The 13,374-nt window shown below is 36.7% G+C and overlaps 1 protein-coding gene across 1 annotated transcript in view; it reads right to left on the minus strand.

Moving 5' to 3' along the window:
- PIR (pirin) overlaps nt 1–13,374 on the minus strand; it is an 86,502-nt gene that overhangs the window by 26,552 nt on the left and 46,576 nt on the right. The window contains exon 6 of the mRNA XM_054581085.1: nt 11,391–11,475. Within this exon, the coding sequence (XP_054437060.1) occupies nt 11,391–11,475 (85 nt within the window). The remainder of the gene's footprint in view (nt 1–11,390; nt 11,476–13,374) is intronic.

A 13,374-nucleotide genomic window follows, 5' to 3' on the forward strand; every position in this document is an offset into this window, starting at 1 on the left:
AGATATATACATTTGTTTCTAGAATGCTTATTATATCTCATTGATCTACTTGATTATTTCTGTGCTGGTGTCATGTTGTTTTAATTGCTGAGACTTTATAATGGTTTTAAATGTTTTAATATTTTATAATTGACCTTGACATTTAAAAAAATAAGTAAAATCAATCTGCATTAAAGAAAGAAAAGAAAAAAAAGAAAGAAAGAAAGAAAGAAAGAAAGAAAGAAAGAAAGAGAAAAAAAGAAAGAAAGAACGAACTCCTAACTTTTGTGACAACATGGATGGAACTGGAGAATATTATGCTAAGTGAAATAAGCCAGTTGGTGAAAGACAAATACCACATGATTTCATGTATAAGCAGAATCTATTCAACAAAATAAACTAACGAACAAAATAAACCACACACATGGAAACATGGAGCAGAATAAAAGTGACCAGAGGAGATGGGGAAAGAGGACAATGGTGGAAAGAAAGGGAAGGGACTAGACAAAGAACATGTAGGAATGACCCATGGACATGGACAACAGAGTGGGAATTGACTGTGGGAGAGGGGTTTGGGGTGGGATGTGTGGAGGGGGTAAAGGGAAAAATTGAGACAGCTGTAATAGGATAAAAATGATTTAAAATATAAAAATAAAAATAATAAAAATTAAAAAATAAACAGAAAAATCTTTCTGCAATCTTCATACTTACCTGACATGATTATTGTTAGCAATTATGTATTTGTACTTTGTTTCTTTTATCTTTTATGCACTGTATAGTGTTTGCTTAAAAACTAGAATTAACTCAATGATCTGTTTTGGATACCTTTCCATGTCGAAATGTAGAGAAATAACACATCCTTGGAAAAGACTGCAAAACATTCCATTGTAAGGACATGCTGTAATTCATATAAGGTATTTAAAAAGTAATGGTTTCCAAGTTTGACAGACTCGAAGTTTTCAATTGCTCAACTGGCTTTTGGTTTGGGATTATTTTGATTGTCCCAGTCTCATCTCTCCTCTATTCTATTCATTCCTACTCACCTTCCATGCATAAAACTACTCTATACATAATTGTCTAGGTCTGTTTTGTTTCCCTTTTTATTTTCTTACATGATCCAAAAGAACCAAATATTTGCTGAAAAGAATGGCCAAGCCAATTTATTAAGTACCTTCACCTATTTTTGTTCTGTAAAAAAGTCTTCTAATAGTATATAGTGTCCATCTTTATTAGTAATAACTATTCAGGTTACTGGTTGGAAGGCAGAGAGTTTAGAGAGAATGAAATAGGAACGGGGGTGGGGAGCAATTTCCTTTTTTTTCCTTCCTTTTAACATGTTATCCATCTGCACTTGCTTCTATTAAACTTTAATTTCCATCAAGCATTGCTTCTTAAAACAAGAGTCAAATTGTGTGAATGCTTACTATATATTTAAGAACCACCGCATTTTATTAGAATTCCTTCTCTGCTAAGGGCAGAACTGCATCAGCAAAGAGTTATTTTGTGAGGTTTTCTAATCCTTCTCTACTTTCTATCTTCTCCTACCTTTCCTCCCACTTTGATGTCCTGCACCAGCAACTGATACCATCCCCGCATTTTTATTGTGCTGTCAGAGGTCACTGGCCCTACAGTTTCCTGTCTTCTACAAATGTCCTCTCTAAGCTACTGGATCTTTGCAATTGGGAAGCTCTTCCCTTCCCCTGGGCAATAACAAAGAAAATGAGTTGTGATAGAGGTCACATTCTACCTCTGGCCCTGTAGGATGGTTTAATCAGTAACACATTTAAGTCAGAACTCCTTTAGTCAAACCTAAAAAATGTAACACTTTTCTTTTAAGTGTGTAAATCATTTTCTGTGGCATTCACTCTCATTTCCTCAGAGGTTCCCAATTCTTGCAAAGGTCCCTAGTGAGAGCTTTACTTGGACTACATTCCTTGCCTCAATCCAGCTCATTTTCTTCCTGCCTCTGAGTCTTGGAGTTCATTAGTTCAATGAACTTTACAACCATTCCTTACACATGTATGTGTGGAGATGTAGAAAAACATGGCCTGGTGACACACCAAACCCTTAACAAAGGTCAGCTCTGGGTAGGGAAGAAGTGAAGGAAATGTGGCCAAGGGGAGAATGAACTTCTCCCCAAACTCTGGGCCACTTATGTGGCCAGGCTCTCGTGCTGGTTTCTAAGAGCTCTCCTCCAACTGTGTTCAGCATTGGCAGGCAGCTCCCTCACCATGGACCTCATGCCTGGCCTCTTGGGACAGGAGGGAGAGCAACCTGGTCTTCTCCTTCCCTTCTTCATTCCACCAAATTATTTCAAAATTTATTTTCAAAATTTTCATTTTGAAATAATTTCAGATGTACAGAAGAGTTACAAAAATAGTACAGAGAATGACCATAATTCACCCAGATTCTCCAAAAGCTAACATGTTATCTCATACATGCTTTATTATTCTTCTCTCTAGAAATATGTATCATTCCTTTTTCCTGGAATATTTGAGAGCAAACTCACAGACATGATTCCCCTTTACCTTGAAATAGTTTTTAGTATGTATTTTCTAAAAACAGAGATATTTTCTTATAAAACCATAGTATTCTTATAAAAATTATGAAATTGATATAATATCAATGAAAAAATTATGACCATTAATACAATACTACTATCTATGTACAGATATTCAAATTGTGCCAGTTGTCTCAGTAATGTCTTTTTCAGCAAAAGGAAAAAAAATTCAAGGCCAGGTTGCAATCTGGGTTTACTTGCTACATTTAGTTTCCAAGTCTAGTCTCCTTTCATCTGAAACATTCCTTAGTCCTTTTCTTTCCTTAAAGTACAGACCAGTTATTTTGTAGAACAGGGATGTCCAACCTTTTGGCATCTCTGGGCCACACTGGAAGAAAAAGAGTTGTCTTGGGTCACACATTAAATATACAAACGCTACCAAAAACTGATGAGCAATGAAAAGGTCCGTGCATAATTTTCATGATCTCTGCCATCACAGATAAGCAAAGAAATCCTCACATAATAACCCTAATTATGCAGCGGCCCTTTCAATAATCTTTTAAAATCATCAAGCAGGTCCCAAGTTCATAATCACTAATATAGAAAATGTACATATCTAAGTAATAAAAGTCAGTATAAAATTAATAATAAAACAAAGTAATGTTTTAAGTAACTTTACGATTTTGTGTTGGGCCACATTCATAGCCATCCTGGGCCACATGCATCCCACAGGCTGCAGGTTGGACACCCCTGTTGTAGAATGTCCCTCAGTTTAGTTTTCTCTGATGTTTCCTCATCATTAGACCAAACTGTTTGTTAAATTCTTTTTCCTCTCAACTTTAGAGAACTGTGTTTAATTTCAATACTTTAATTTGTTTAATTCAAAAGAGCACAAAGAATAAAATAATGATCATATATATTGCCACATTTATTTCATATCTTTTTGTTTACAGATAAAATCATATAGGTGAGGGAAATGTCCCCTAACTGGTTGCCTTCAATCCATTTTCTACACACAGAAAATGTGACTTTTCTAGAAGCCCCACCTAAGACACTTTAATGGTTCCTGTTCTCCCAGGACAAGTCCAAAGTCCAGACCCTAGCAGACAAGACTTCTCAGTCTGGTGTTACACTTTTTCTCAAGCACAATCCCCCCTTCTGCTTGTCCTACCTCCTTAGTTAATTCTAACCCAGCAACCTCCTCCAGGAAAAGCGGGGAGGGCAGGGCAGCAGCAAACCTTAGAGAGGCCTTGTGGTGTCATGGAAAACAAAACAACTAAGTAACTATAAAACAGCAACAAAAACACACAATCATCAGCCGAAAGTGCAGGTTTAAAAATAAGCAAATGGCGCTGGCCTGTGTGGCTCAGTGGATTGAGTGCCAGCCTATAAACCAAAGGGTCCGTGGTTCCATTCCCAGTCACAGCACAGTCACAGCACATACCTGGGTTGCAGGCCAGGTTCCCAGAAGGAGGTGTATGAGAAGCAACCACACATTGATGCTTGTGTCTCCCCCTCTTTCTCCCTCCCTTTCCCTCTTCCTATAAATAAATAAATAAATAAATAAATAAATAAATAAATAAGATCTTTAAAAAAATAAGCAAATGACTTTCTAGGACCAGACTCTTAACCTCTTTGAGCCTGTTTTATGCAACACAGGGCTGTTGTGATAATCAAGTGGCACTCTACATCTGCATATACATATATTCATGCATATACATGTGTTATATGTTTTTTACCTTATCTCCACAATGTCTGCACTTAGGCATTTAACAAATGTCAGTTCCCTTTCCTGCTCCTTCCTTCTCTTTCCACTTCCCTCTAACTTTATGCAGTCCTCAAGATTGCAATGGCTGTTATCTACACTTCTGATAAGCTGTGACCTAGGCCAGAGAAGGGTCATCACCAGAGAGATGGCTTCATGCTCCCCAGTGCACTCCCCTAAACTCCAAGCCAACTGGTCTCCTTGCAGATTGTACTGAACACTAAACAAAGCTCAGAAGGATCATTCTTTCCCAAAATATAGAGAACAGATCCTTGCTGTCCTCTTCAAGAACGCTGTGGCACTTGGGATGCTGTTTGTGTCGCAACAACCAATGCAGTGTAAAGCTGACAACATATGGTGGGCTTTCTGATCATACAGCAACTGACAACTCACTGAGACCTCTAAGCTGGCCAAGTACTGGCACTCAATGCTTATCTTATAACTAAATATAAATGCCAAGAGAGGTATCAACTTTGTAGTGCTGCAATCTGGAAAAGATACAGGTTATTATAGGACCTTGTGGAAATTCCATCAAATGAAAATGAGAAAATGCCCATTTTTACTAAATATGGTGTCTGACATCAATAATACTCAACAATATTGCATAGAATGTCACCCATACAAAGATACTCGAGACAACTGACTTTCCAGAGTAAAATATATTCAGAATGTGTTTGAAACATTCTAAAATGATCATATGTTTAATGGTCATATGGTCTGTGTTTATATGTCATGGCCATAACATTATAAGCTGTCTCTGAAGATCCTATATTATAAACAGCAATAATTGCAACTTACAGGAAAACCTTCCCTACAGTTTTGTCCACGTTGATAATGCTGAACATCAGAGACTAACAGAAAACCTTAGAAAGGAAATTAAACATTTTGAATGAGAAATGGATTAGCAACATAAGTTCTTTGGAATGTAAACTCTCAGAAGACAGACTTCTACGTGCCCAGAATGGAGCCTAGCCCTCTTTGGGATAAATTCCATGGATTATTTTCTTGGTAATAAAATAGCAATAAAAAACATATTAGAATCCCTTAGAAGCTTATCGTGGTCTTTAGAAACTGTCTACATTGAAGTTTTCTCAGCAACAGGACATTTAATATGATCATTTTTAAACTAAAATGATACATGTTATTATTATTTCTTGGTTTCATTTGAACAGACATTTTCTCCTCTTTGAATATATAATATTCACAATTGGTTTTTAATTGCTGAGAAAAATTCAGAAAATAATTCAAATATGTAGTTATAGTAATAAAATTATTTTTAGAGCTGTAAAATAGGAAGTATTTTAGGTGTTTGAACTTAGACTAAAGCCAAAGTAATAACACAATTAAGAATTGAAATAGAACTTTAAGGGTTAAATAAAGCTTCAGAAAACAATAAAAACCTGAAATAAGCAGAGAATATCATAACCCCCTTAGGGTTATCATAAGAGTACGTATTTAGACATCTGATTGGTTTTAAGACAAAAAGATCTTTAAACAAGACCTGGAAAATATGAAAAAAAAATACCGTTGTCAAAATTGAAATGTGTTTCAATTCTTGAGTAGTTTCTTACTCTACATGGACTCTTAATGTAAGAGAAAATTAAAGATGACTAATTCTCTTAAAGACGATATGTCAGAAAAACAGAACATAATTTTCAAACTGATGAGATTATTCATTTAAATATTTCAAAACCAGTCACTTTTATAACCTATCTGCAAAATCGTGGGTTTATTTACCAGTATACCCAGGGCACTACCAATGGGTTATTGGTCAGTATAGTTCCATTAATTTGTCTGGACCTTAGTGGTTAAGAGACATAGTAAAAGTTAAACTGCATGGGTTAGATATCTCAGCCCCAACACTCACTAGCAAGTTGACCTTAAGTAAGTTACTTAATCTCTTCGTATCTCAGTTTCCTCACCTGAAAAATGAGATAATCACAGTCCTTGCTTCAAGAAGTTGTAAGGATTGCAGATATTAGTACAGGGGAAGTTCCTACAGTAATTTCTGGCAAACAGTAGGCACTTAATAAATGTTCAGTAAGATTATTATTACTACAAGATGATTCAGTGAACTGTGGGCTACTGAAAATGTTCATGATTATTTCCCATCACGGATTTTTGCTTTTTTTTGGGGGGGTCTTTTTCAAAACCAATTTAAAAAGTGTAATCAGACATCCCCATACATGAAAGTTGATTCCAGGTGTAGATACATGGGAAGAAAGAAGCAATACAAGAAAAATCTATAATAGAAAATTTTTGTGATTTTGGTTTGGGGAATGATTATTAAAGAAGCCACAGGAAGAACTAAGTATTAAGAAACAGATTGATACATTTAAAGAGTTTTTGATTATTAAAATATAGAAAATATAGAAGAGTGGAAACAGGCAAAAGAGAGAAGATATGTAACACAAATAACTGACAATGACTAGAATTCAGAATATATAAAGAGCTCCTACAAATCAATATGAAAAAGATAAACAACCCACCCAAAGGAAAATGGTATGACAATTTTATATTTCAGGCTCTGGCTCATGTTCATCACTACTCTGAAGATTTATTAACATCTATAACTGTTACGAGTATATTCTAATGTATGAGGGGAATTATGACTCAATATTCAAAAGTACTACAGGTAGATAAACAGTTTTGCAAAAACTACACATGAATTAAATCATGTATTGTGTATACTGAACAAAACTAAAATCACTCTTGTATTTCTCTATGAAAACACCTGAGCATCTAAAATTCCACATGAATCATTCACGTTGGGCACATTCTCCTTTAAAAAGCAGATAATGACAATGAAATGACATTCAGGAAGGAATTCCAAGGAGAACTCCCCATGTATTTGTCTAGGCTCACTCAAATTTGTTTCAAAAAATCACTAATCAGAGAAAAAAATCACTACTTCATTTCTGAGTTGTTGATGATATGGAAAAATGTGTGGCACTTTGAAGCAAGATTGTAAGCTTGATGAGTTGACTCTAAGATGTCCTCTGCCTCCTAGTATTCAAGCCCTGTGTGATCCCCTCTCTCTAACTGTGGCCTGCACTTCGTCACTTGGTTCTAAGGAGCAGAATAAGGCAAAAGTGATGGGCTGTCACTTCTGAGATTAGGTTACATAAAAGACTCCGGCTTCCATCTTAACTCCGGCTTAACCTTTTTGGCTCTCTCACTTGCTGGCTTGCATGAAGCCAGCAGCCATGTTGTAACCTGCGCTATGGAGAGGCCCATGTGGCAAGGACCTGAGAGTGGACTGCAGCCAACAGCCTTCAAGAAACTGAATGCTACCAACAACCCCATGGCTGTGAGTTTGGAAGTGCACCCTTTCCATTTCAGCCCTGGGATGACTGCAGCCCCGAGTAACACTTTGATTGCAGCCTTGTAAGTGTCCCTGACCCAGAGGACACAGCTAAACTGTGAGACACAGTGAGATAACAAATGTTGTTTAAAGCCACTAAGCTGTGGATATATAGATAGATAACTAATACAATAAGACTAATTTAAACATATCTTAATGTGATTTACTGAGTAGCTACCATATTCATGACATTAAAATCTGCTTTCTGAAAAGTGTTTTGAAGCATTTATTTCTTTTCCCCCAAGTTTTATTAAGATATAATTGATGTGGCTCCTTACCCTTTCTCCCCCTTGAAGGTAAACACGGAAGCAACAATAAATTAATATTTAAGAGGATACATTAATTTTTCTATTGGTACTGTAACAAATTGCCAGGAACTTGGTGTCTTAAAACAATAAAACTTTATTATCTTACAGTTCTGGAGGTCAGAAGTCCAAAAATGGGTTTCAGTGGCCTAAAATCAAGGTGTCTGCTGGGCAGTGTTCCTTTTTGAGGCTGTAGGGGAGAGTTACTTCCTTGTCTTTCCTAGCTACTACAGGTGGCCCTTATATCTTGGCTGGTGGTTTCCTTCCATTTCAAAACCAGCAATTGCGTCACTCTGATCTCTGCTTCCATTGTTACACCTCTCTTTCTGCCCCCTCCCCCGCCGCCTCTGACTCCTGACTCCCTCCTTCATTTATCTAGACCTTTATGATTATATTGGGTCCACCTGATTATCCAGGCTAACCTCCCCATCTCAAGATCCTTAATGTATCCCCTTTATCATGTAAGGTAACATATTGACAACTTCCAGGGTTTAGGGCATGGATATTTTGGTGGAGTCATTATTCTGCTTACCACAGAGGGGTAGGCTATATATTTCCTAAAGAAATTTTGTTGATTGACCTACATATACATATACTGTAAAGTTAAAAATTGAGTGATGTAAAAAAAGTTTAAGTTTTTCCATACTTTAACAATCTTCCTTTTTTAAAAAACATCCCAGATCATGTTTTTAAGAACCTAGTAACAGAGGTGCTATGAAGGGAAATGGGGAAAACAGAGCGTGGCTGTTGACGGCCAAATCTTGAGGCAGTCAGTCAGAAGACAAAGGGGACATGAGGACCAGAAGCCATGAATTTCTTGGGAGTGGTTAATATTTTCCTAGAAATTCAGATTTATGTCCTTCTAAGTGAATGATAACAAACAGTGTTATCTGTACATCACTTTACAGCAAGGAAAATCAGATTGCTTAGCAAGGGATGGTAAAAGTTACTGCAAAAAAAGAGAAAGAAACTACTTACTCTTATTTTAGCCAAGAAATAACATGAAAAATGTGTAGCCAATGTGCAAAGAATCTGGTACTGTCAGAGACTTGACAAATTGGATTATTTGTAAGTGATGTACCATGCAGCTCCATTCCTGATATTAACTGCCTTCCAAAATCATCACTGCATGAAACATCTGTTTTCTGCGAGATTAGCACAGCTCCACAGAAACGTGCCTTGCCCGAAGGAAATAAAGAGATGGTAAAAATTGATTCCAATACTATTTATGGGAAGGAATTCAGAAAAAAAAAATGTAGTCGGATTCATGAGAAATGTTTTCAGTCTCCCTTAACTGGACGTCCCTTGGGAAATGTGCATTTTCCTGGTATAGGAATGGGATGGTGGCAATGAATGCCTCTATTTCTAGCCCATTCATTTGGTAATGAAACAATGAAGTCAACATTAGTTAGACTGCAAACTTTATGCCAAAATCCAAACATAACCCAGATATCCATGTCAAGTCCACTTATCATGAGTAACAAAACAATCAAAATATTATAAACAAAACATTTGATGCTCCAAAACATCCAAATAAAATTAATTTAGACAGGCCTTGGATTTTACAATGGAATTTGACCTGGACAGAGACCCACCTCAGAATGAAAGATACACACAGACTAAAAGTAAACGGGTGGAAAAAGATACTTCATGCAAATGGAAAGGTAGTTTTAAAAAAAGACAAAGGCGACCTTGGCTTGAGTGACTTGATAATAAAATTTATAAAGCATAATTTTATCAACCAATATGTGTTATTCCAGGCAGCCGGAACTATCACATCTATAAAATGTATTATAAGATCAGAATTGGTTGTGTGATACTGGACAGAGGAACCTCAAAGTTTGCAAGCATGAACAAATATGTGTGTGTGTATGTGTGTGTGTCCGAGAAAGAGAGACAGACAGACAGACAGAGACAGAGAAAACACTAAAACTAGAAGTGATGTCTTAGAAAAGGAGGCTCTTCTGCCTCATAGCTGGGTTTATAAAAGATGTATTTAAAGTGGGTTTGAGTGACTCAACAATAAATGTATATTTCCATGTTGCTTGCTTTTGTTTCCTTCCAGAAATGTTTTTGAAAACAAAAGTAAGGTTTAAAATTCTCAGTGACCAAATAGTACAGAAGTACAGCTTTGCTAACCGATAGATACATACTCTCTTAAGGCCATATAGGTCGGTGGCTAAGTGTAGAAAAAAAATTGACGTGAATCATATACAGTGTTGGTGGGGACATGGAGAAACTGGTACAAGCCTGATGAAAAGTGTAACTGCCTTCTGGACTGCAACATGACAATGTCTTTTTAAAATTAAATGTGTATATACCATGTGACCATCCCTGGAAACCTGCCACATCAAAATAAGTCCCCATGTGGAAGGACATGAGTACAAGGATGTGCACTGCAGACCAGTGTGCAGTAGCCAAGCGCTAGGAACAAAGGGAGTACCCATTGATAGGAAATAGCTAAATGCATTGCAGTCAACCCATGACATAGAATACCATCATTTAAGAGAGCCACAGGAGTAGATTGGGAAGAATTTCCATGAGGTATAGTCTGATCAAAAAAGCAAGATGCAAAAATGTATTTATAATACAATTCCATTTTAGTAAAACAATGACAAAATAACCCCATATGTCTGTATATTTACATGCATATATATGTCAGTGTACAAATGTAAGTGTGGAGAAAAACACAGTAAGATCTAATTCAAGGACACATTGAGGTCTGGGACATACACAGGTCTGCTACATGCTGATAAGGGAGAAAAATGGAGTGCTGGGATGCAATCTCAAAAGTAAAAGAAAAAAGTTAAAGCATATGGGCTACCACATATGTTGTTATAAAAATTATGTATAAGGGTAGGCATATATTTAAGTGAATTAATTAAAAATATTTCTATACTTAAAAATAGCCAGAATGAAAAAAATCAAAGAAGAAAATAATGGTTCTGAGGTTGATGCCTAATGACTTCAGGTTTAAAATTTTTTTTTAATTAATAAATGCTTGGGAGTTTTCTAAATATTCTTTGTATTTATTTTTTTTCTTTCTTTCTTTATTTATTTTTAAATACATTTGTCTCTGTATCTCAATCGAGGATGCACTTGTTCACAAGTAACAAGATCAGAATTTGCCTCCAGGAACACTGTAAGTCAATAGTGGTCAGGAAGTTGGGAGACGTGGGTAAAAGTCCTACCTTGTCCAGCAAGCTTTTACATTGCTTTGACACTTAGGTAATGGTTGGGCCTTAGTGTTCATACCTGTAAAATCAGGGGGGTGGCCCAGATGGTCCTGCCCTAACATTCAATGATTTTTGTTAACTTGAAAGGCCTCCTCAATATTGGCTAGTTTAAACATAATAAAACCTAAACTAAATTCATAGAACTTTGTGCTGAGGTTCAGAATCAAGCACATTCCAGAGAAAGTGGCCCCATTTTTTTCTTTTACTTGAAATGTTCACTAAACCCCAGAACTCATCATACCTTTAGGAATAGGCTGGGAATGCTTTGCTCCTTGGTCCAGTTTGAAGTCCAAATATAAGGTTGGCGTGCGAGTGTAAACCTTGGACTGAAAAGAGAGGGAAAAAAATCAGCATCTTTCCAAGAATAAGGTTCTTCTTTACTTCAGCTGGGCCCTTCTGGATGGGCCTGGGGCCTGAATCCATTATACATACAATTCCTCCTTTGGAAGGTTCTGTTAAAGCAGGGGTGGGGGTCAGGGGCTGGCTGGTTTGCCATTACAGCCTCCTCTTAAGGGCTTTGGTCTAAAAGTTAGCCCTCCTAGCTTTACAATATGGTTGACAAGCTATAACATTTCAGGATGATAGCTATCTCTCAATAGCCATTTTTCAAAAATGGTCCAATGGTAATAGTTTACAGGCCAATAGTTGCTCCAAATTCCTCACTTCCAGTCTTCCACTTGATATGGCATGCTATCTCTCATCCAAATGCATGTTTCTTCCCCAGGTCTCAATAAAGCGACGTATATTTTGAAACACGAGGTACAAAAAAGTGAACTGTAAGTATTTTTATTTGTTCTAACTTGGCCCTCTTGCAAAAAAAGGTAGTCTACCATTGCTGGCTTGAATAAGCCATGACTCCAAATGTAAGAAACACAAACTTTCACAGGATTTTCCATTGTACACAGTGGCTTTGATTCTGTCAATACTTAAGTAGAGTTTGTAATTCAATATGATACCATTATGAATCACTGGCATAGACCAAAATCCAAAGGATTAACACTGTTGCTACAAATTTGATGATGCTTCATTGTTTATCACAAAGCCCAAGTGGTTCTGTCCTAGTTTTTTAAACAAAACACACACAAAAATGAAAAAGCACATACTGCCAAATTTGTCAAGGATATAGAGTAACTGGAACTTTCATACACTGCTATTGAGACTATGACTTGGAACAAACACTTTAGAAAACTGCTTGGCAGTATGTAGTGCAGATAAATATGTGCATAATCTGTGACCCAGCATTCCAGCTCAGAAGTGCATCCCTGAAGTCCTGGCCTGGTGGCTTAGCTGGTTAGAGCAGCATCCCAGTATACCAAGGTTGTGGGTTTGATCTGTGGTCAGGCCACATACAAGAATCAAAAGTGTATTCCCAATGGAAATGTTCACCTAAAGACATATACATGAATCTTGATAGTGACATTTTCAGTAATATACAAAAACTGGAAATAGTCCAAATGTCTTTAATGATAAAAATGGATAAGTGAATTATAATATACTTACACAATGCAATACTACAGAGGAAGGAGAATGAATGAACCCCACCACATGCAACAACTCAGATGAATCTCACATGCATAATGTTGAGCACATGAAGGCAGACACAGAATATCATGTATCATATGATTCTATTTCCATAAAGTTCAAAACAAAGAAAAAATAATCTATGGTGTCAAAAGTCAGAAAAGTGGTTACCTTGGGACAGTTAGTAATTGGATGGCATTCAAAACAGAGCTCTGGGGCCTGACAATGTTCTGCCTCTTTCCCCCCCTTTTTTTTTAAGATTTTTAAAAAGATTTTATTTATTTATTTTCAGAGAGAGGGGAAGGGAGGGAAAAGAGAGGGAGAGAAACATCCATGTGTGATTGCCTCTCATGCACCCCCCACCAGGGACCCAGCCTGCAACCCAGGCACATGCCCCAACCAGGAATCGAACCGGTGACCCCCCGTTTCACAGGCTGGCACTCAACCCACTGAGCCACACCAGCCAGGGCTGTTTCTTTTCTTTTTGTTAAACGTTTTTGTAAAATTTATTTTTATGAAGTTGCAATTTAAATACAATGAAATACACCAATCTGAAATACACAGCTTAAGTTTTTACTACATTTTGCCTTTTACCTATACCAAGCCATAGGAAACTATCACACCAAAAGGTTTCTTCATGTACCTTCTGAGGAATTACTACCAAAATTAATTTTCCCAATTAAAAAATTTACAACTTTTAAAGA

This window comes from Pteronotus mesoamericanus, unplaced genomic scaffold (assembly GCF_021234165.1).
Source record: "Pteronotus mesoamericanus isolate MK-2021 breed Mesoamerican mustached bat unplaced genomic scaffold, CSHL_Meso_final contig_65, whole genome shotgun sequence".
NCBI lineage: Eukaryota > Metazoa > Chordata > Mammalia > Chiroptera > Mormoopidae > Pteronotus > Pteronotus mesoamericanus.